The sequence below is a fragment of the Furipterus horrens genome, unplaced genomic scaffold (genome assembly GCF_987537825.1).
Source record: "Furipterus horrens unplaced genomic scaffold, mFurHor1.1.pri manual_scaffold_10, whole genome shotgun sequence".
NCBI classification, from domain to species: domain Eukaryota; kingdom Metazoa; phylum Chordata; class Mammalia; order Chiroptera; family Furipteridae; genus Furipterus; species Furipterus horrens.
In genome coordinates, this window is record NW_028327180.1 from 74,179,678 (window position 1) to 74,203,322 (window position 23,645).

Here is a 23,645-nt window from a genome sequence, read left to right on the forward strand (position 1 = left end):
CGTGCTACATATGATGTCATGTAAAGGAAGGTCCTTTGCATTCAGCTATGGTAACAAGGAAGTTCAGACTCTAGGTTCATTCTACCTTGACCCCATGACGCTCAGGTGATCCCTCATTCTGCTTGTCTACGTCAGGGGAAATTGGGGGCTCGGAAGCAAGAGAAACCTGGTCCTGGGTCAGCTGGGCTTTGTGGCATCTAATTAGGCTGAAGCCAGGAAGAAGATGCTTAGTCAGAGGGGCCTCCAAGGCTCTGTTTATAATGAAGGGAACAAACTTGAATTGACAGAAGAGGGTTGTAGGCAGACACCAGGCCAAGGAGACTCAGATCGGCTTGAGCTGGGAAGAATTGGGGGGAAAGGGTCAGGCAGCTGTCACTGTAACATCAGTAAGGATATTGCCATAGCAACAGGGCCTACTGACAAGACAACCTTATGGACTCTTGTTTGGGGGATCATAGAGTGAGGAGGTCTGGGAAGAGGCCCAGGTGGAGCCTAGGAGACAGGTGGCCACACACAGCCCAGGTAAAGATGTGGGTCAGTTTGCTGTCTCCTCCCCCAAACCCAGCCCCTCTACTCGGCTCCCTGGGCTCAGGACAGCGGCAGTTGTGCTACCCTACCCTCCTGTTTCACCTCCCCTCCAACTCACCACACACATTCTGGGAATCTGGTGTTTAGTTCTGGGACTAAAAAGAGGAGAAGACTCCATCATGGAAAGAAATTTTTGTGCTACTTGTTTCCCCGTGGGCGCCAGGCTAGGGGCCCGGGCTGTACCTGGGGCTCTGAGCAGCCCCTAGAGAACACTGGGGCAGAGCGGGCAGTGGGCGGTGTGACCACACCCTGCAGAGCCCAGGCTCCTGGGGGCAGATGCAGAAAGACTCTGGGAAGGAAGAAGAGGTTTGGCAGGGTCTTCAGAAAAGGGAACCAAGGCCAAGTGCTCTGGAGTCACAAACAGCACTGGAGTCCCTGCCCAGACCTTGGCCCCACACCACTCAGCTTGTAGAAACTGGATGCAGAGTCCTCCACCAAGGCGACTAGCTGCAGCATCAGGCTCCAGGAGACAGTCCATGTTCTGGTGAGAGGAACTGCAGTTCCTTATCCACTTCTGCCTGTGCCTTGCCATGTGCCCTTACACAAGCCTAGAAGCTCCTCTAGGACTCAGTTTTCCCACCTGTGCTATCCTGTCTACCCCCCGATTAGCCACGTTGGTCAAGTCAGGCCACCGAGGATAGGACCTCTTTGTTCCCTATCTATCCAAGCTTCTGGCACTCAGAAGGCACTCAGGAAACATTTACTGAATTGATGAGTGAATGAGTGAAGCAAGCGAAAGCCCCTTGGAGAAGCCACAGAGTGCCCCTTAGTGGCAGGGCTAATGTGAGGTTAGGGGAGTCACAGGTTGGAACTGGGAGGCTGGGCACAGTTGCCATGAGAACCTGTTAGAACAGCCCCCACCCCCAGGTACCTGGCAATAGGCCTGGCCTATAGAGTGACATGCTGCCACTTCTAAAGGATGGCTGAGGTAGCTGGTGAGCCCGTGGCTGACCTGTTCCAGTTGGGGGAAGGACACTGGGACTGGGGGAGGGGCATTGAAAGAAGAGGAAGGAGGTGGCCATGGAACTTCCTAAGGGATCCTGCTTTCCTCCCCTAGGAAAATACTAACTACAAATAAAGGCCAGCACTGGAAACATGATGTAGAGATTCAAAGATTTAGAACATTTGTGTAGCCACAAGCCCTGCCCTGTGTTCTCCCAAGCGCCCAGGTCTCTTTCAAGTGCCAGGGACTCCATGTTCCACCCGGACCCCAGACTTGACTTCCCGTCCACGCTGCACAGCCACTGTGGCTCTGCAGGGGGAGGTGACCTCTGGGTGGCCGCTGGGGAGTCACAGCCAGCCTGCAGCCTGGCTCATGCCTCTCCCCCTCTTATTACCTCCCTAACCAGAAAGAACTCACGACTACAGTTCAACAAGGTGAAGGTGGAGGATGCAGGGGAGTACGTCTGCGAGGCTGAGAACATCCTAGGGAAGGACACAGTCCGAGGCCGGCTCTATGTCAACAGCGGTAGGTAGTCCCCTGACAAAGGGCGGGGTCCCTTAGGGGTTCGGTGGGTCGGGCTGGTTGTCCCCCAGCCCTGGGGAGGCCAGCACATGATCCATCTTGCACTTGACTCCCCTCCCTCTTGCTGCTGCCATATCAAGCCCCAAGATCTGGGCCGATTCAGAGAAATGCAGTCGAAGCATAAATGTTTAGCTTTGTTATCTGGGCCTGGAAGAGCCGCCAGCTCTCATTTTAAATACCCTAAAAACTAAATATTTTGAAATCAAGAGGTGGGGGTGGGGGAAGGATATTTTTAGAAGGCAATTATGGGAGGCTGGGCTGCCAGGTCCCGGCTCCGGGGAGAGGCAGGCCCAGGGTGTGTGCGAGCTGACTGCCTGCTGCCTGTTGCTTTGCTGGGCACCCGAGTGCAGGCCACTGTCTCCACAGGGCCATGGTGGGAGGCTCGGGTGCTTTTGGCCCCAGGGACAGCCTCTGTTCAGGAATGACAGGCCCCTTCCCCACGTGTAATCCTGTCCCTTGAAAACGTGTGAGGTCAGGAGCTCTAGGCACCCTTAGCTTTCCCTCTCCAGCTTGAATGTAGAGGCTGCCTCCCGCCAGGCTATCCTCTGCTGCCCTGGTCGTTTCCCTTGACTGGGGACAGTCACCAGAACTGCCTGTCCTTGGACTGCACCCCTCTACTCTCCCCGACTCTCGACACCCACAGGCCTAGTGTACCATGTGGCTCCCTGGTTATTTGGGTTTGCTTCCCAGTACTGCCCCTGTCACAGAGTCTCATCCTTTATGTGTCCTCGCCCAGCTGTATTTCCACCATGTAGCCTTCCAGTACTCTCTACACCCAGCACAGTCTAAAGAGAACAACATTGCTGCCTTGGGCCCTGCTCTCAGAGGAGAGCCTGGCGCGGACCCTGTCTGTCCTGTCTTGTAAGGGATCCAATGCTCTCCCAGCCTCCCAGCCTTCTCCATCTCCCTCGCCACTGTATCTAATAGATCCAGGTCGGGCCATTTCCTGAATCTTTCTCACGCCTGACCCTTCCATTCCAACCCCACCTCTGGAGCAACCTTGGCCCAGGTGCTAACCGTCACCTGACCCAGGGTAAAGGCCTCTTAGGACCCTTTCATCCTGTCAGGGGCCCACTCTGGAGCCACAGAGCAAAGACTTTGTCCCACAGCCAAGCCCTCAAAGGAAGGCCCAAATAATCTTTCTGGTCATAACCACAGCCTGTCCCTCACATCTCACCATTATTTCTCTTCCCATGTCATCCTTCCCAGGCGGCTGTCCTCCCTGAACACTCCCAGCCTGGACCCCACTCCTGGGCCATGTTTTGGCCAACCATGGTCTTGTGTGTCTCTTGATTTCTAGCCTTTGACTAGGTTCTTCAAGTACCCTAATGTTGCCGAGCTTTCTGTGTGGGTGTGCCCGCCCCAGTGGATTGTGAGCCGGGAGTGAGGAGAGCATGGGTGATAGCTTCTCCCTGGGAGTTTCAATAATAGCTACGATTCCCGAGCGCCTGCCATGTGCCAGGCTCCCCATTGTCTCTTGAGCCCTTACTCAAGGCCATGAGAGGTTAAATATTCTGCCCAAAGTCAAAGAACTGGTTAATGATGGAACTGTGCAATATATCAGTAGTTGGCAAACAATGAGACTGTGTGCTCCAGGGGGCTATGTGGGGCCTGTTTGCTGCTCTGGGCTCTGGGCCTAGCACCATGCCTGGCTTATAGCAGGCACCTGGGAAATATTATATAAAAGGACTTAGAACCTGCTCCAAGGCCTTTAACTGACTCCCACAGGCCCCAGCCTGGGTATGGCTGTAGTGGGGCTACCTAGGCCCCCCTGCTCCTCCCAACCTGCCCCAAGCCTGGAAAAATGGGCTCACCAAGTGTCCAGCACCTGCTACCTCAGCCAGAGTGGGCAGGCAGTTTCAGGTCCACTTTGGATTTGAGGTGTCCTATTTCATAATTCAAGACTTTCTTGCTTAGAACTTATAAGAACTCAACTTAAAACTACCTGAAGGAATTCAGGGGTTTATAAAACTGAGATACCTGGATAAGGCCCCAGACATGACAAGAACTCAGAGCAGGGGCCAGGACACTACTTCCCACTCCACATTGGCCTCATTTTCTCCTGCTGGAAAATGGGCTCCTCCCGTGTTTGGGGAATGGATTGAGAAGAAGAGGCCATGGCCTCAGACAGCTCCAGGCTGACATCATCCCAGCTCGCCACCCAGAGGAAAGGGATAGCTTTGTCTCTGTGTCCATTCATACAATCAGAAAGGTGGATTCCGACAGCTCCTGCTTAGGTGTTGTGCCCCGTTTGGCCCAGTCATGGTGCTTAGGGGAGTAGGTGCCATCCTTGCCAGACCTGTGAGTGTGCAGAGGGGCTATTGAGAGACAGAGCACTGTGAGTGTGACCCGGCCAGAACTATGGGGTGGGGAGAGGGGGCCCAGATGTGTACTGTTAGTGGAGGAGGAGGAGAGGGCTGCTGTGCAGAGAGCCACAGGAGCGCCCTCTTTCCTGCGCAAGTCTTGGGACCGAACCCTGGGGACTGTTGTGAGATCCCTCAGAGAAGCTGTAGCTCACCCCCCATACAGGCTCCAGTCAGCCCACAGCAGCCCATGTTCTGATCAGTTAGGGCATCAGACGGGAGCCTGAGGCTGGGTCCTGAGGACTTCCCACGTGGCTCCTTGCCCCTTGTCCCTCCAGCCTGGCTGCAGAGCAGCAGGGCAGAGTGGTGAAAAGAATCCAGAGCTTTGGTCTCATCTCAGCTCTGAGGTACAACCCAGGACAAGTTACTCTATCTCCCTAGTCTTAGGTTTTCCCATCTGAGGCTCAGCTGGGTGATCTCTAAGCCCCTGCTACCTTGCTCATGGAGAAACCTCTGGGATTCTGAGTTTGGTGTTGAGGGTGACATCCTATGCACCTAGCCACCACCACACACACACCCCCCACCACCACCACACACACACACACACACACATACACACTCACATACACCACTGCTACTACCACCACCACACACACACACACCCCACCACCACACACACACACCACTGCTACTACCACCACCACCATTACACACACCACCTCCACCACCATACACACACACATACACACACACACCACCACTACTACCACCACCACCACACACACACCCCACCACCACCATACACACACATACACTACTACCACCACCACCACTACACACACCACCATCACCACCATACACACACCACTATCACCACCACCACACACACACACACCCCACCACCACACACACACACACCCCACTACTACCACCACTACCACACCTCTTCTGTTGTCCTGTTCAGTCCACAGCAGGCAAGAGCCTACCCTTGATGTGGGGAGGTGAACAGGGTCACTCAAGGGGACCAAAGGCGCCTGCTGGGGATGCTTTCCCACAGAGATCCTCAGGCTCCCTGTGTTCCCATGGAACCCAGAAGACCTGCAGCAACCACACCCTGGGTATGGGGGTAGAGGGTGAGTAGCGGCATCTGTGTCTGTCCCCCTCTGACTCATCCCAAGGTGGGTCTCCTGCCAGGACTACTGGGGTGGGGAGGCCGGAAGAGGGCATGCGAGGGCTGCCAAGGAGCAGTAGCTGCTCAAGGGGCATCGCGGTGGTTCTTTGCCTATTGTAGCTCTGTTCCAGTGACCTCAATGCTCCTTCTCCAAACCACAGTGCACCCTTCTTGCAGTCATAGCTCTACCAGCTCACAAGAGGCACGTTCCTGGGGTGGCTGGGATGAGGAGGAGTAGGCAAGAAGTTTGTGGTGCTTTTAACAAAACAATCCACTTGGTCCAGTCCACTTCTGAGTTAGAGAAACCAGCTGCCTCATCTCCAGGATGTTGGGCTGAGCCTGGTTTCACCCAGAGGGCAGGCAGGTGTTGACCTGGGGTGTCACAGGACCATGGAAGTCCTGGAGAGGCCTCTGAGTCTGTCTGTAACCTGGGGACTTAAAAAGTCCAGCTTTTTAATCATATCCATGCGCACACATGCATACCTTACTCAGCAAGACCCTGCGACAAAGCTCCTTAAATGGCAGAAGCTAAAACCTAAACTCAAAGTGTCTGCCTGTTCCAACACACTGACGAGGAAGGATAGGCAATTTGACCAACAGGAAAGGGGGCATCTGGGCAAGTGGGAGGGGAACCTTATGGATGAAGAGAGACTTGATCTGAGCCTTGAAAGATAATCAGAGGTTTCTCCATGAGTGAGGGAGAAGCAGCTGGCAGCAGGGAGAGCATGCCCATAGTGCCACTCCCTCCTGGCCCGCTCCCTCTTCAGGGCTCCAGTAACCTTATCACATGAAGACACTAATGGCTGATGGAGGTTTTCTGGGTTTACTCTGCCCAGGCATTTTTCTAAATCAATTTTTTGAGGTCTAATTGACATACTATAAAATTCACCTTTTCTAAAGCGTACAATTCAGTGTTTTTAGTATATTTACAAAACTGTATAACCATCACCACTAATTCCAAAACATTTTCATCACCTCAAAAAGAAAACCCCCAACTCGCTAGCAGCCACTCCCTGTTTATCCCTCCCCTTAGTTTCTGGCAACCACTCATCTGCTTTCTGCCTCTATGAATTGACCTATTCCAAATATTTTATATAAATAGAATCATACAACATGTGACCTTTTGTGACTAGTTTCTTCCACTTAATATAATGGTTTCGCATTGCATCCATGTCGTAGCACGTATCAGTACTTCTTTACTTCTTATGGCTGAATAATGCTCCATGGTATGGATATACCACATTTTGTTTATCCATTCATCAGTGGGTTGTTGGGTCATTCAAGCTTGTTTTTACATTTGGGCTGTTATAAATAATGCTGCTCTATCATCCATGTACATGTCTTTATGAGGACATACGTTTGCATTTGTCATAAGTATATACCTAGGAGGAGAATTGCCAGGCCACATGATACCGCCATGTCTAAGTTTTTGAAGAACTGCCAGACTGTGTTCCAAAGGGGCAGCACCATTTAACATTCCCATCAGCAATGTGTGCTGGTTCCAATTGCTCCTAGTCTTCACCGCCACTTGTTATTATCCATCTCTTTTATTGTAGCCGTCCAAGCTGAGGTGAAGTGGTATCTCACTGTCGTTCGATCTGTACTTTCCTAATGACCTAATATTTGCATTTAGTAGGAAACAGTGCTTTCATCTACAGAAAAGATAGCTCCTCATCAGCCAAGGTTCAGTGGTAAACGAGACAGACAGGGCCCCTGCCCAAATGGAAGTTACATTCTAGTGGAGTGGCTAAGCTTTAAACAGCCAGTGATTGCACAACTAGTCAGTTAATTATGTCAGAATAAGTACTACAAGTACACATACACAAAGCTAAGAGAAGGAGTAAGGAGGAGCCTGGGCAACCTCTCTGAGATACTGACTTCTTTTTTAGTTACTTAAAACAGCATTTATTATCTCTCAGTTTGTTGTTGGTGTTGGATGTTTGTTTGTTTGTTTGTCCTGTGGCTCAGGCACAGCTTAGCTGATTCCTGCAGCTCAGGGCCCCTCACAAAACTTCAGTAAGAGCATTGGCACTCAACCTGGGTGTTTAGAGTCAGGACCAAGGGGTCAGGATCACTTATAAACTCTCTCATATGGCTGGCTGTTAGCAAGCCTCAGGTCCTCACACTCAGTTCACCAGAGATGAGATACTGATATTTTCAAAGTTCTGGACAGGGAGGCACCTGGCTTTTTAGACAAGCTGTACTAAGCCAGTATCATCTGAATATACTGCAAGAGAGGGACAGAACACGGAGCAGGAGAGGTGTGGAGGCCCAGAGTAGACCTGGGAAAAACTGGGGGACTATTCTGAGTGCAAATGGAAGCCTTTGGTGGATTTTGATAATAGAAGTAATTGATTAGTATTTTAAAAACTACTTTGGCAGCTGCAAAGCAAAAACGTCCAATTGAACATAACACCGAGGGCAGAAAGACCAGTAAAGAGGCTATTAAGGTCGTGCACAAAAGAGACCATGGCAGCCAGGGCTGGGGAGGCAGGCACGAGACATGGACGGTTCCCCATGAGGAGGTAGAAGGCAGCGCTTGGGTGACAGGCAGCTGGGGGAAACAAAGGAAGAAGAGAATCAAATATACCCCTCTAGGCTCTAGGTTTGGGCCGTGCAGTCACTGGCTGGGCAGATGAGTGGCAGCGGAGTTTGGGGTGGCTAGGAGCCAACCCAGTGGAGGTGTCAAGGGAGTAGCCAGATTCTGCAACTTGGAGTCCATGTGTCCTCTTCACTTCCCCAAACACGGGAGGACACGTGTACTGAAACAGCGTGAATACACATCTGGGCGTGGAACTCTCCCTGGCGTGAGCCTTCACCACCAGCAGAGTTGCGCCACAATAACTAGGGAAGGCCCTGGCATCCCAGGGGGTGGCCTCAAGGTACTTCCTTCTGAAATAGAAGGGCCTGTGTCACTTTCCCCACAGCCTCTGTGTCTGGCTTCCCCGTTGGCCTCTCCTGTTGCCTCTCTGGGCCCCAGACCACTCCCCATGACAACACAGTCCTGGCAGCCCAGGCCCATGTACCCCAGTGGGTACACTCCTTCAGGAGTCGTCCTCTGCCTCCCAGGGCACCTTGATAAGAACAGACATGCATGTGGACAGAGCCAAGTGTGCAGTTGTGGTCCCTGCCACCATCCCCTCTGCTGTCTGCTGCTCACTCAGCGCGGCAATGGGCAGGCTTCACCACCCATGGCTGTAGTGGAGGCCAAGCTAGGCCTGGCAGCTCCAGGACAAGATTTCTCTGCCTTAGCCAAGGCTCACAAGAGCACCCAGGCTTGTGGTCCACATCGGGTTTGCATTTATCTGCTTATGTCAACCTGGGTGCTGACGTGTTCTTCCACAAGGGACTGGGTGGCTGGCAAGAATGCTCAGCCAGGCATCGGGAGTTCTGAAGCCTTGTCACAGCACACATCATGACTCTGCACAGGCACTTGCCTGCTCTCTTTCCTTGGCAGTGTGACCAAAGGGCAGGACAACCTCTAGGGTCATTCCAGCAACGGGATTTTATAACTCACAGGCGTGGTCACCTCAGCTGTTTCTCTTCTCTGTCCCTTTCTTAGTTCCCTGGGTCTCACTGACCCAGAAGTGGGCCAGAGACCAGCAGGAGGCCTCCTCTCCCAGCCAGCATGTGGGTCCCAGCTGGGCGTGGAGCTGAGTGTAGGCAGGAGCCCTCGGCAAGGGTGGGGCTCAGGGTGCCAGGCCAGCAGCAGGCACGGCATGGAGGGGAAGGTGGGAGCTGGCCCTGCCCGCTGGGTTTTATCAGCGAGCTCCTCAGACATATACAGAGGCAAAGCTGTGTATACACTCCCAGTCCCCGCGCTCCATCTGTCTCCCCACATGTCTAAACACTGAGGGCGCTGAGCGCCTGCCCTCCTTCTCCTCCTCCTCCTCACCCCGCATTACTACGGGAGGTGGTAGACACTCAATACCCCTGAGGAGACAGGACCAGCCAAGGTAGGAGGTTTCGCCTCAGTCAGGAGTTGCTGCTGGTGAGTGAGAGGTCCTCAGAGCCAGAGGCCAAAGCAGAACTTCAGTTACTTTCATTCATCAAAGGAAGCTGATCAATCAGGTGTGCAGTCTGGGTTAGCAGCCTTGAAGCCTAGTCTTGCTCTCACCCAGCGTTCACACCCCAGCGGGCCAGCCCTCTCCCAGCCAGAGTTCTCTCCGCAACATGAAGCTCAGGGCTCATGGCCTGGGCTGCCCAAGGCCCTGAGGCTCCTCTGGAGGCTGCAGCTAACAAGGTGGGGAAGGGGGTGGGGTACGTGGCAAGGGCAGATGTGAAGAACGCCCTGGGTGCTTATGGAGATGGGCATAGTAGCCTTTATAACATTCCTGGAAGGCTTGTCCTCGCCCCCTCCCAACAAAGGGGAAAGAAATTGAAGCTGGGGTTCTCCCCACATCTCCTTAGAGCTTAGAAAATGACGGTGTCCAAAGGATGCTGTTCCCCCAAAGCATAGCTTGTGGGAGCCCAAGCAGTGCAGATGGACGTAAGTGTCCCTTCCCTGTGACTTTGCTCCCCAGAGAAGACATGGTGTCTCATCAGGAAGGCAGGCAGGGAGGGGACAGAGGTGGCCTTACTCCAGGAGAGGGAACAGTTTTTGCTAGCCTCTCACCACCTCCAAAAACGGGAAACCTTCCTGGCCTTTGGAGGTTTGGCCAGAGCAGGGGTGCAGGGTGATGCTGGGCAGACGGTCAGAGCTCATGGTGGCCTCCCCTTTGCCTTGTTGGCGACTGAGAAGGACCTCCAGACCTTCCCGGCTCAGCCATCCCTGCAGTCTCTGAGCTTCAAGCTTTGAGATGGGCAGTGAAGGGCCAGAAAGGAGGTGGGTCCTGGGGCCCAGAGGTGGTCTCAGTGGGTCACTGGCACATGTCTCTCATACCTCCAGTGAGCACCACTCTGTCATCCTGGTCGGGGCACGCCCGGAAGTGCAACGAGACAGCCAAGTCCTATTGTGTCAATGGAGGAGTCTGCTACTACATCGAGGGCATCAACCAGCTCTCCTGCAAGTAAGTGACCAGTGGGGGCGGGCGTGGGGGCAAAAGCAGAGTGAGAGAGGCTGGGGCAGAAGTGGAGGGCTCTAGGAAATGTGGGCTTTGAGCCACTAACAAGGGGTCCCCAAGGGGTGTAGGCAGGGAGGTGTGCCCCACTTCCTGGAATACTGGGAGCTGTAAACTTCAAAGGGCTCAAGGCTTCTGCAGTCCCAGCTTCCCAGGCCCAAGCCACCCCTTCTCCCGATGTCCACCCTTTCACCAATACCTTTTAAGGAGGTGAGGAGGCCAGTCTTGGACCTGGGCATTGGGTTCGTTCTCTCTCTCACTTCCCCTCCCCATCTCTCAGCAACTTTCCAAACGTTGTTCTGATGAACGTTTCCCAGGGTGCGTCTTCCCTAGCAGGGAGGAGCCTGGCAGGGTCAGGCAGGGCCCGAGAACCGAGAACGGAGCCCTTGGTAGCTGAGGACGTGCTCTTGGAGCCTTGAGGGGAGAGGAGGGCTCTACCCCCAGTGCTCGCCTCAGGCCTGGCTGCTCTCCCTGCCTGGCAGGACCCCAGCATCCACAGATATGTCCTGGCTGCTGCCTATACTACCCTAGTCTCCAGCCCCTCTATGTGGTGAAGGGGCACCAGTGAGAGCACCACTCTGGAAGTGACCCAATGGAGAGGTCAGCGTTGAAAAGAAGCTCAAGCTGGGGCTTCTTCCCCTTCCCAAGGGTCAGAGTCTCCTCTCCAGCCAGGCCGGGCTGCCCCAGTAGGACCTCCCAGGAGCTTAGAACCACCTGCTCCGCCTACAGACAGGGCAGGTGGGAGCATGGTCATCAGAGAGGGCTTGTTCAGGCCCAGCCAGACCTCTGTGCAGCTGGGCCCACAGTGCCCCCCTTGACAGGTTCTCTGGTAGGTGAATGAGGAGGAGGAGGAGCGCTTGGTAAGAGAAGCACAGGTTCTGGCCGGATCCTCAGGAGGAGTGGGGGGGGGGGGGTCTAGTTAACAATTTTGAGTTTTCAAAGCAGCCCAAGCCTAGGATCTGATAAGGTGCCAAAGCTGCCCCATTCCCATGGCATCTGGGCAAAGGCCACCAGAGTATCGATGGAGATTCAGAGAGGCGTTTGCCGTCCCCACAGACAACGTCAGATTCAGCACTCCTCGGCTTTCCTGCTCTCCCTCCTGACTACAGCCTCAGCCGGGGACTTTTAAAAACCACCGGACCACACAAAGTGTAACGAGGGGCTATGCCTCCTTTATGCTCTCCCACCAGTGCTGGGCTGGCTGGGCCTGGACTGCCCGGCAGATGTGTGCCTCATGCCCGAGCTGGCCTCCTTTGCTAGCTTCCTCCCCGGTCCCACCCTTCACCTGCTGCCATCCCCTTTCCTCCTCCCCCATCCTCAATCTCAGGGGACAGTCACAACAGCAACAGCAGGTCCCCCAGGGGAGTTCTCAGCCCAGACTCAGTCCCTCATCCTTTCCCTCCTCTGCCTCTAGGAGGCTGCCACATTAGTGCTGCAGACCCTGGGGAACATTCTAGCTTTGATGATGCTCTGAGTTCCTTGGAATAGACATAGAATTCAAGGGTCTGGAATACCTCTCAGAGACAGCCCAGCCTTGTACCCCCTACTTGCCCCTCCCCCAACGCACACACACCAGGCTTCTCCTCTCCTTGGCCCCTTGGACCCTGGAACCTTGAAGGGATCCAGCAATGCCACGGACGTCAGCCCTGGCTCCAGAGAGGGAAAGTTCCAGCCACCCAGGACAGGTGCCAGAGCTGAGGAGAGCTTTGGGGGCCAAGTACTCCAGCGCTAGAGAGTCTAGAGTGGGAAAGAGAGGGATGAGCCAATGAGCTTCCCAGAGGGCCCTGCCATCAAGGATGTACCCTTAGGACCCTCTGGGTCCCACCCAGCTCCATCTGAGAGGAATAGAGGGCAGGAACCTGAGCTATTGTGAAGGTAGTATCCTGTTCCCTCTCCCCACCAGGGCACCTGAGGGGAGTCACTGCTTAGCACTTGAACTTGGTACCCAGAACCACCACCTCCTCATCTCAACCCACCCTGGAACCAACTTCCCTGACTCCCTGAGCCCTCAGGGGAGAAAGGGCATCCCTGGAGGGGATTGCGGCCAGGAAGGCAGGTCCTCAGAGCTGTGCTGGAGAAGGACAGGGGGAGGGGGGCCGGGAAGAGCCCAGAGGCCATTCTGGGGGCGGGTGAGCTGGGAGGGAAGGGGGGCAGGCCTCTTGGGGTTCCTGATGACACCTGAATGGAATGCAAAGGAGAGAACTCAGGAAACGGGACTCACGTCTTACCATTTGTGCTGTTTGTTTACTTTTTATTTTGATTTTTTTGCATTTCCGCTTAGCTTGGATAATGAAACTAGACTGGTCAGTTTCATTCCAGTTTCTACAAAAATCAGTTTTCCTTCCTGGTTTTCTGACACTTGTTGTTGTGTATTGGTTCAGAGCCCTGCAGGGAGTGTTGGAGAGCAGGCACACTCCGCCCTCCTGTTTTTCTGGAATTCAGAGCCAAAAGAAACAGTGTCACTGATACTGGATTTTGTTTTAAGAAGAAAACTTAGGGGGATTTGAAAATGGGGGTCCAAATCAAGGGGACTGTCTCCTGTCTGGGCCAGACAGGGGCCTTTGTGCTTCCTCTTGCTGCTTTCTCCTCTTCTCTCCGTGTTTTTGTAGAGCACGGTTGGTGCGTGACTCTTGGGGACTGGTTCAGGGGATGATGACAGAACAAGACTCTCTTTCCAGCCCTGTGCACATACCAGTGGCATGCCTCCCTTTCCCATCAGCTCATCCCCCCCATTCCTTCTGCTCCCCTCCTCCCATTTTCAGGTGATTCTGCCATCCCATACCTACATGCCTGCTCATCCTCCCCACATCGCCACCCCACCCCTCATGAGGCCAGAGACCCTTCCCTCCCTCCAGTGCCCGGGGCACACCCTCATCCTTCATCCTCCCCCTCCCCCGGGTGAGGGCAGCACACATGGCATTATCCCCAGGCTACCAAAGGGAGAAACTGAGGCCCGGGAGGTGGGGTGGGAAAACGGGGAGGCAGAGTCCCAACCTCTCTGTCACCCCAGATGCAGCCCGTGGGCTCTCCTCTCGGCCCCTCTCTCATCTCTGCCCTTCTCCAGCCCTGGGCACAGACCTTCCCATAGTCATAGCCAATGACTTGAGGGGAAGGGCTGGGAAGGCTGTTAGCTGCCGCTCCTTCTAATCTGTCCCCTGTGCTCCCGTGCCACGTCAATCCTGTCTGAGTGGAAACTACCAGCCAGCCACCCACATTGAGTACCCTGTTACCTGGTCCTGGGTGCACGGTAGAAAGGCTGTAGGCCCAGCCCCAGAACCTTCTCCAGGGAAGCCCCAGCCCCCTGGATGTGAATCATCCTCAAAAAGCAAGGCTAAGGAGAGAACAGGAGTGTCCAGGAGCCCCCTGGAAGGAGCCAGTGCCCAAAGAACAGCATGAGGTGTCAGTCCACCCCGACACCCATGCTGTGCCCATCTCCCACTGCCTTTTCTTTTGTTCAGCCAGTGGAGAACACATTTTCCCAGGCAGGAAGGCACAACTCCAGGGGCATGTTCATGTTATAGACCATGTCCATAGAACCACCTTCAGTTGTGCAACTCAGTGGCCGCAAAAGACAGGAGAATTCAGGTGGGCTAGTCCAGGCTGGGTGTGGGATCAGGGACACAGGGGTATGCTTAGTTATCATTGGTCTCCAAGACCCATGGGACAGCCTCCCGGACTGTTAGTACTGATGCATTGGCAATAAATTTCCTCTTTGTTTCCTCCTGCACTCCCCCACTGTCTTTCTCACACACACACACACACACACACACACACACACACACAGGAGCCAGGCTAATCTCAGACATTAGACACAATCAACCCTATCTCTTTCTTGTTCCTTTGTGATTCCAAGAATCATTTTGGCAAGTTCCTAGGTCTTTATCCTCCACCCTCAAAGGTGCTGCTACTTGAAAAATCACTTCTCCCCTTTAGTCCCCATCCCAAATGGACATCAGTTTCTGAGAGCTGAGGAAGAAGAGCTGAGCCTGACTGCAGCTGGTTGAGAAGCCTTAGCCTTAACCAAGACCTCAATTTTCCTGGGCTGGGATGGCTGGGGACAAGGGCCAGGGATCAGAGAAGGATGTATTGAAAAGGTGGTAGCCTGCTCCCCCGAGCCACCCTGTTCAACAGGATGAGCATGCATCAGTTTTACTTGTAGCCTCCCTCTCGCTTTCTCCAGGCACACTTCCCAGTCATTGACCACCGCCCGCTAGCCAGGCACACCTGCGCACACGCTGCCACCACTGCAGGCAGGGGCCAGCCTCCTGCCTCCCCTGAGGGAGATGATGTCAAGGCCCAGAAAAACCCCAGCTACCTGCTCACCAACCACTCCCAATCCTCCAGGCTAGATTGGAGGCCACAGGGTTTTCATGAGTGTCTGTCACAGCCAATGGCCACCACCTCCTATAAGCTTAAGAGGCTACTGATGGTTTGTATATACTAGAATGCTAAGAGGTCGAGTACACTCACCTCTTGATTAATGTTGAACAATGACCCGTTATTGAGAGCACACTGGTGATAGGCTGGCCTAATTTCCTAAGAAGAGGCAAAGGCAGCATAAACTCATCTCTGAGTAGGGAAAAGGGGTTAGTTGGCCCTATCTGTAAGCTTCCCTGAGGTATCTCATCCTGCTGGGGTTCAGGAGAGAGTACAGGGTTGGGCATGTCTCCCAGAAACCTACAAGACAGGGACTCACTTGAGGGAAGAATGGCAGCCAAAGAGCAGAAGGACATATATGTGGAAGGAAGGACAAATTCAAGGAGATGAAAGTGGGTGTTGCTTTACAGCTACAGAGGAGGCAACATGGGAGAATGAGCCCTGCCAGAGCCAAGCAGGGATGGAGGAGCAGGTCAAGGGGAAAAGGCAGGTGTGCCAGGCAGCCATAGGCTCCTGACAGTGACCAGGCTTCAGGAGCCCCAGGGAGCCTACTCCAGTTCCCATGGCAGTTCTTCCCACCTGAGGCCAGATGTTCTGCCCCGGCCTCGGCAGGCCAGCTTTGGGATGCTTGCAATTCCGGCTCTTCTCTAGCTCCCCCTATGCCCCACTAAGCTTTCCCATATATATTGCTCTAGGACAGCCTCCCACCAAACTGTGTTACAAGGGTTCCTCAAAAAAAGACTTCCATGGTCAAATAAATTTGTGACATATTGGAAAGTTCAGCTCTTTCCTCCTACAGAACTTTTCGGATGCCAATGTGCACCACAACTCTACAAGGAAGCCTGGGAATGGATTTCCTAAACTTACTTGGCCATAGAACCCTCTTCAGAGAACAGATGAGATATCTCCAAGGACCCTTTTGTCATGGGCATGGAGTCCGGGAACAGCATTCTGGAGTTCTCCTCTGAGCTTTCTGGGAGCTGTTTCATGGATGAGAAAACCTGCCCAGAGCCCTGGAGAGAATCCTTCGGTGGTAGGGCCTCAAAGAACTGGCTCCCCAGAACTTGGTGTTCCAGAAGACCCCCAGCACCCTGCCTGCTGACTGCCTGGCACCAAGGGGCTGCAGTTCTGGCTTCCTGGGGCCCCAGGCAGGTCAGAAGGGAAGTCTCAAGGCCATTAGATCAATTAGGCAGTAAGTCCCCCATTTCCCCACCCTGCTTCCCTATATCATTCTCCTCCCTGCCCCACCCCCTCCCCACCACCCACGGAGCCACATCTATTAGAGAGATTTTGAAGACTTCCGAGCCCTCCACCCAGCCGACTCCAGCCCCTCCTGCGATGAGTGTGCCCCAGCGCCCAACTTGGTTTTCTCATTCATCACTGTGCACTTTGATTTCTAACCTGAGCCTCGCGGATGATGCCAGTTTGTTCTGTGATTTTTCCCCTTTTCCTTCTCCAGATGTCCAAACGGATTCTTCGGACAGAGATGTTTGGAGAAACTGCCTTTGCGATTGTACATGCCAGATCCTAAGCAAAGTATGTTTGAAGATACAAACACAAGTCCCTGCTCCTTAGAAAGCTTCGGGTGCAGTCCCCCCACCCCCGATGTAGGGCGTAGGGCCAGGGGTGTTGGTTGTTTTGATCTTCGGCTGTTTCGTTTTGTTTCTCTTTTCTTTTCTGTATTTTGGTTTGTTAGTTCTTTTTGTTTTGTTCTGTTTTGCTTTGTTTTTTCATTTTTGGCCTAATCCTTGGGTTTAAAGTTCAGGGCTGCAGGTAAGGGGCAGAGTGGCAAGGCCAGTACAAATGGTAACGTTGGCAAGGAACCCAACTGGCATTGGCAGGAGCCCGTGCCAGGGCATTGCAATGCCTGTGTCTTGCTATCCTGGCTCTCTCTTTCTGGTTTTCTTTCTTTTGGTAGGTGTCCTGTGGGATACACCGGGGACAGGTGTCAGCAGTTCGCAATGGTCAACTTCTCCAGTATGTCTCTTTCTTCTATTTCTTTTCTTCCCTGGTGACTGACAGTCTCCCACTGTGGGAGGGATGGGGTCTTGCTTAGCCAGACTAGCGGGGGACACGGGGGTGTCCCAGGCTCCTCTCAGTCCTCAGTGCTCACCAGAGACCTGTATGGAGGAGATCCATATACCCCTGGCACCCCCACCTCCTACGTCACTGTACTGCCTGGATGCAGTAATGCCAAATTTTCCCTGTAGCTGGTGGGAGCCTGCTCAGGCCTCCTCACTGCTCCTGGGGTCAGGCAGCCTGGCACAGCCCTCCCCTGCCTCTGAAGGCTGTTTGAGGATGTCAGCTGCCAATGCAGCTGGGCAGTGAGTGTGTGCACATGTGTGCTAGTGCACTTGAGAGAAACAAGTTCTCTGAAAGCCTGTCTTTGGATGAGGCCAAAGTTGGTTTTGGTTTGGTTTTAGGTAATGGGGGAGTGGAGAACACGGGCTGAGGGAAAACAGGTCCCACGGCAATGGTTTCCATGGTAGCTACAGGAGGGGGTCGGGGGCAGGGTTGCTGCAGATACTAAAAGATATAGGGACTGAGAATCGAGAGATCATTGGTGACACCCTCCAGGCCCTGGTCTGAGTCCCCATACAGGTGTTCATTCCCTTCTGTTCTTCCATATCCAAGTCTGGAGCTTTCTGGTGTGCACAGTTTGCTTGGGGAAAAAATTTAAAAAGTGAGCTCTGCAGTGGAAGGATGAAGCCATAGTTGTGCTTTTATTTGGAGCTGCAAGTAATTCCCTTCAAGTGCCACCAGGTGGAGGTGGAGCAGAGCAAAGAGTCACAGGGCGGCCATGGCCATGGACTCCGTTTGGGGCCCACTGGTCTGTTGGCCTGTAAGGCAGGATATCCTCCTAGTACACTAGGCCCCTGCTTGCCCTCCCCGCAACCTCCTCCTTTCCAGGGAGGACAGCTGGATCCCGTGAGGACATAGGAGCCACAGTGATGGGCCCTGGGCATGCACAGCTGGAGCCCCAGAAGAGGCTGAGGGTGGGACCCCTGGGGCCATTGAGGTAGCTCTTGGAAAAAAGGGTGCTCAGGCCATAGCACAAAAGCCTAGACGATGCTACTCCCTGCCTCCTCTTCTAGGAGCATGGAAGCCAAGACTTGGAGAGGAAAGTAGAGGCTCCAGGGGGGTAAGGGCTGGTCATCCCAGATGGTCAACTATCTTAATAAAGTGTGGGAGGCATCACGCTCCCAGGCTCTTCCTGTTGGAGGCTGGAGAGGAAGGCCATGGGGTCAGAGCAGAGCCTGTGGGCAGGGCATGTAGCCCAACAGAATTATCCAGAGCCCAGGCTCCAGGAAAACTGCAGAGTCAGATCCAGCCCCAGTGGAGGACCATAGGTCAGGAGGGGCCTCAGGATGGGGCAGAGCAGCAAGGTAGACCAGGGGAGAGAGACATTGAGGGCCTATTCCTTTTCACCTTTAGGTCCAGAGCCTCCCTGGCCTATGGTACTGTTCTGGACAGGGAGTCCCAGCCCATCCTGAATTGGAGCAGCAGAGATACTGGAACTCAGCCACTGGCCAAGCCTCTCTGCCAGCTGGGCTGCTTCATCTTTCAGCTCAGATCTGCTGGGAGGGTCAGCAGGGCCCCGGGAGCTCAGAAAAGAGCCTGAAAATGCAGCCCCAGGCCTTCCTGCCTAGTGTTATCAGAATCTCTGCTGTTCCCTTATTAGCTTTGGGTAAAGGATTTATATACTCTTGAAGCACTTTTCCAGAGCTCTTCATGCAGTGCTCTATAGATTGTTATTAAAAAGGTAGCAGAAGATGCTAGATGAAGTGTTCAGGCTTTGAATTCAGGTAGACCTGAATAAAAATGCCAGCTCTGGGGCCTCACTTAACCTCTTAGTGCTTATTTTCACATCTGTAAAATGGGGATAATGACATTTCTGCCTCTAGAGTTGCTGTGAGGATGAAATGAAATGATGCATAGGAAGAGCTTAGCAGAGAGTTTGCCATGGCTATCTGAGTGTAGTTCCAGCAGGAGGGCCAGCACCAATCCATTAGAGGCTGACTTCCAGCTTTGGGAGCCCTGCTCCCTTCTCCAGATGGTCATTGTCCTTCAGACTGGCCAGTCGGGCCTGCCCAGAGACCCAGTGGGCAAGAATGGCCATGGTTTAGCCACAAGAGAGCAGAGACCTAGCCTCCAGTCTTCCTCCTGCCTCCTAATTTGCTGTGTGACCTTAGGAAAGTGTTCTAGCACCTCTGGGCCCCAGCTGCCTCATCTAATACAACAGTGATCAAAAGTGGGCCCAGACCTGCTCTGTGAATCACAGACTTCTTAGTGTCCCAGGTGCTGTGGTCAAGTTAGGCTGTTCTCTCTCTGGAGGCCTGGCTGGATAGCCAAACAATGGGAACTCTCTCAAGCTACCTGGAGGGTCCCTCAGGCCACAGGTTTAATTACTCAGGGAAGGTTGCCCCTCAGGACTGTGAGTTTGTCAAGGCTGTACTGTCTACTTAGCACAGGGAGAGGAGTGGCCTCGCTATGCTTATGGTGACTCTTACTCAAAAAAAAAAAAACTGCAAAGAAACCACATTCAAGGTCACTCCCAACCTCGCATTTAACAGGAGGGCTGGGGTTCATGCTTCAAGGACATGGTCTCTGCATGGAACTGCTGTCGGAGCCCAGGATCTCCCTTGAGCCTCTTTCAGTCAGAGCCATTTTGGTCCCTGGGTCAGAGCCACCCTGCTCTCCTTCCCTTTTCCAACTGCAGAACCCTCTGGAGTCCCAGTAAGGGAGCAGAAAGAGATGCAGGAATGGACAATGCGCAGGACTTCCTGCTGATGTCTCGGTGATCTCCTTCCTCTACAGAGGATGAGAACATCAGAACACAAGTTCCTCAGCTCCCTGATCTAGCAGAGCTGACTAGGGGGCAGGGGAGGGGCCCACAGTGTGGGCCCTGCCCCTGTGTGAGCCTCACGCTCTCCTGACCTGCTCATACCTGACCCCTGCCTGTGTGCGGGCACTTTTGAAAGATGAGCAAAGATTATGACTTGCTCACATCCACGCAGCAAATTAGGGGCAAAACTGAGCCTCAGGGCCTCCAGTCAGGAGCTGGCTACTACATGAGAATGGTAGGTGAGGTTTTCAAAAACGCTGCTGAGATTTCTGGGTTCCCACCCCAGGCTCTGGTTTCATTGGCCTGGATGATTCTGAAGCAAAGCCAGGTTGCAAACCCCCAGAGATGCCATGGTCAGGCCTAACCCCCATTTTAACAGATAAGAGACTGACAGCCAAGTAGACGAGGTATGCTTGGGGTCACACCCTTGGGCAAGGCCCTCTTACCTAACCCTTGGGTAGCATGGGCGTTTTCTCACACATTTGCAACATGATCCCACTTTAAAGAGTGCGATTGGCCCACCACTTAAGGGGCACAGGTGTTCCACAAGTGAACCCACTTGTCTCTCTCAGAGTTGCAGTTTGCTTTGCAAAGTTATGAAATCAGGCTCAGACCTTGAGGCCTGCACCCTATAGGCTTCTAGGGTGCTGGGGGAGTCAAATGGAGAAGTGACCTTCCAACTGGAGCTTCTTCCTCTCCCCCACTCCTGCTCCCCACAAACTCTGAGTCTCCGTGCCCAGGCTCCTAGTAGATGGGCAGGCCAGCTGGGCCTGTGGGGGCGGACAGGGGCAAGGGGCCAGTCCAAGGACCCCACACACTCTTCAAACAGAAAAGCAAGCTCCACGAATTAACTGGGGACTGAGCAAGCTGTTGTTTCCAGAGGGGCTTGAGAGTGCTGAGGGCCTGGCACTGGAGCTGGCAGGGGGACAATGGGGACTGTTCAGACCCCCACTCCCACTCACCTTTCCTCCCTGGAGACATATACCAACTGACTCTTAATGCCTCTGCCTCCACCAGGTACTAACCCCACAGCTCATCTCTAAAGAACCTGCCCTGCCTGCCGATCCTAACATTTCCTCTCTCCACCCTTTTCAGGGGCTCTTGGGGACAGGGTGCCAGGGAAGGGGCTCAGGAAGCTGGGAGGGGACACCACTAACCTGCTTTCACCTCACAGGCTGGCTGCTGGTGTCTGAAGAGTCCTGACCAACGTTTCTCTCTCTCTCTCTTTCTCTCTCTCTCTCTCTCTCCCACCCTCTCCCTCTCCCATCTCTCTCTGTATCTCTCCCTCCGTCCCTTCCCCTCTCTGACCCTCCTCTCTTCTGCACTGCCAGAGCACCTTGGATTTGAACTAAAGGGTACGGAGCCTTCATTTATCACTAAGTGCCATCCACATAGCCCCTCTTCACAACCTCTGACACCGTGTGTGCTAGATGTGTGGCTTCCTTTCCAAAACATGGAAAAGGGGTGATTCTCAAATTCTCCCCTGGCCCAATCAAGGTGTCCAGTCATAAACTACTTCAATTTTGGAGAGACAAGAGAAGCTCATGAAAAGCAAGGCACCCTGGGAGTCACACTGTGGCCCCAATGTATGGGACGGCCCCCTTGCCCGGGGCTGATTGCTAGGAGGCCTCCAAGGGCAGGAGCCTCCCACGCTGTGTGCAGTCCAGTGGGTTGGCCCCTCAGAGAGTTCGTGTCTGGAAGCCACAGCATGTTGGTTGAGAGAGTTGTGCAGAGAGGCAGCACCTTCCACTTAACTTTAATTCCCTTCCTTCTCGCATTTCCATCTCCACTGCTTTTCATCCTGCACCAGGCTGGTGGCTGAGAACACTGATTGTCTCTGCCCCCTGCCCTGGGTCATCCAGGTTTTGCCATCTGCTTAAGGCTGTCACTCCCTCCATGATCTGTCCCCATGATGGCACGTGTGTTCATCTGTAAGCAAGGGTCTAGGGTGGGCTGGCCTCTGGTGCTTGTCCCCCCAGTGGAGAACTTACCTCCTTCCCACTCCTGCCCTCTGGCCCCTGGAAGACACCTCAGATAGGAAGGAACTTTGACAGGTTGGTCTGTCCAGCTCTCTGGCTTGTGCTGGGAGGCTCCATCCTGCCTCACGTGTCCAGATGTTTTACAGCAGGAGAGATGGAGGGGCTCAGAGGGGCCAAGGCCTCTGTGGTGTCAGACCTCAGACATGGTGTGGAGCCTACAGTCATGAAAGGGCTGTTCTTATGGCAGGTCTGGGGAGGGCCCAGCATCCCCAGCTCCCAGCCCCTATCAGCCGTTCTCAGTATAAGCTAGAACTGAAAGTCTGTATATCAGAGTATCTATTGACTGTGACTGGGGTGTGGGAGAAGAGAGGCTGAATCTGGGTGGTGTCTGTGTGGTGGTGACAGGGTGCACAGGGGTGAATCTGTAGGGGGGTTGTGTGTGTTGTGGAGGGTGAAAGTGTTCACGCCTGTTCGGTCTTTCAGTGCAAGATGTGAGTGCACGGAGGGCCATAGTGGGTACTTTCAGTTAAGGACTGAGTGTTGTGCAATTGGAACTGTGAGGGTGAGGAGGTGGATGGGAGCCTATGTAAATGTGTCTGTGTCTATCATGGTGGTCTGTACATTCATTAACTCTCCAACTCAACAAACATCTGCTGAACCCCGAATTTGCCAGTCTGGCAATCCAGCACACAGAGTCCCTGTCTTCCTGGCACTCAGATTCACAGGGTGAGACAGACAATAAAACAAACTGGAAAGCTGACAGGCGGTGGTAAGTGCTATCCAGAAAATAAAAGAAGGTAATGGGATAGTGCCCAGCTGGGGTGGAAGCTACTTTACCTAAGTAGTCAGGGAAGGCTTGTCCAACAAGATGACATTTAGTGACATGAAAAGTAGCCAGCCCTACAAACAGTAGGGGGCAGATTTGAGGCAGTGGCACAAGTTGGGGATGGCGTGGCTGGAGTGGGCTGGCCTCATTCAGTGGACGGAAAGACTGCCAGCAACCCTGGAGCACTGTACACATGGGGAAGAGGACCACAGGTGAGATCTAAGAGGGAAGGTGGAGCTGGGCAATCTGGGGCCTCATAGGCCACGGTGAGGCTTTGAGTTGTATTCAAGATGCAGTGGAAGCCATTAAGTTTTTAAGCAGGAAGTAAAATGATCTGCTTTATGGTTGTAAATCATTGTGGCTTTTGGCTGGAGAACAGACTGGGTTGGAGTTCAGGGTGGGGAGAAGTGGAAGCAGAGAAACCAGTCGGAAGGTGACCAGCTGTCCAAGTGAGAGATGGCCTCATCTTGCACTAAGCTGGAAGAGGTGGAAATGGTAAGAAGTGGTCAGATCAGGATCTGCTTGGGAGGTAGAGCTGATGGATCGAGTGCCAGGGTGATGGGAAGGGGCCTGAGCAACAAGAAAGGTGGGGCTGCCACTGAAGAGCTGAGGAGGGCAGGGAACAGGCTGGAAAGAGGAATCAGTGCTTGTGTTGAGGCGTGGCCCTTGGATGCAGAAGTCTGGGCTCAGGGAAGAGCCAGAGCAGGGGGTATACATTTGAGCGTCAGCAGGTGGAGGAAAAGAAGCCTGAAAGCTCTGGACCCTTCCGCCTTGCAGCCCACATAGAAGAGGAGGAAGCAGCAACTGAGACAGATACTAAGGCAATGAAGGGGGAGGAAACCCAGGAGCGAACAGGAGTGGGCCCAGCAGGCGAGTCAGCGGAGAGGATGTCGGTGACCATGACCAGGGTGGTCTCAGGAGTGACGGAGACAGATGTCTGACTGAACAGGGCTGAGAGATGGACAGAGAA

General features: G+C 53.7%; 1 protein-coding gene across 3 annotated transcripts in view; it reads left to right on the forward strand.

Moving 5' to 3' along the window:
- NRG2 (neuregulin 2) overlaps positions 1 to 23,645 on the forward strand; it is a 175,978-nt gene that overhangs the window by 143,937 nt on the left and 8,396 nt on the right. Inside the window, exons 3-6 of one of the 3 annotated variants that reach the window (XM_090288191.1) lie at positions 1,938 to 2,056; positions 10,476 to 10,596; positions 16,943 to 17,001; positions 21,202 to 21,225. In XM_090288191.1, the coding sequence (XP_090144317.1) occupies positions 1,938 to 2,056; positions 10,476 to 10,596; positions 16,943 to 17,001; positions 21,202 to 21,225 (323 nt within the window). Of the gene's footprint in view, positions 1 to 1,937; positions 2,057 to 10,475; positions 10,597 to 16,483; positions 16,561 to 16,942; positions 17,002 to 21,201; positions 21,226 to 23,645 lie in introns of all 3 variants that reach the window. The other 2 variants (XM_090288192.1, XM_090288193.1) reach the window with 2 other exon arrangements.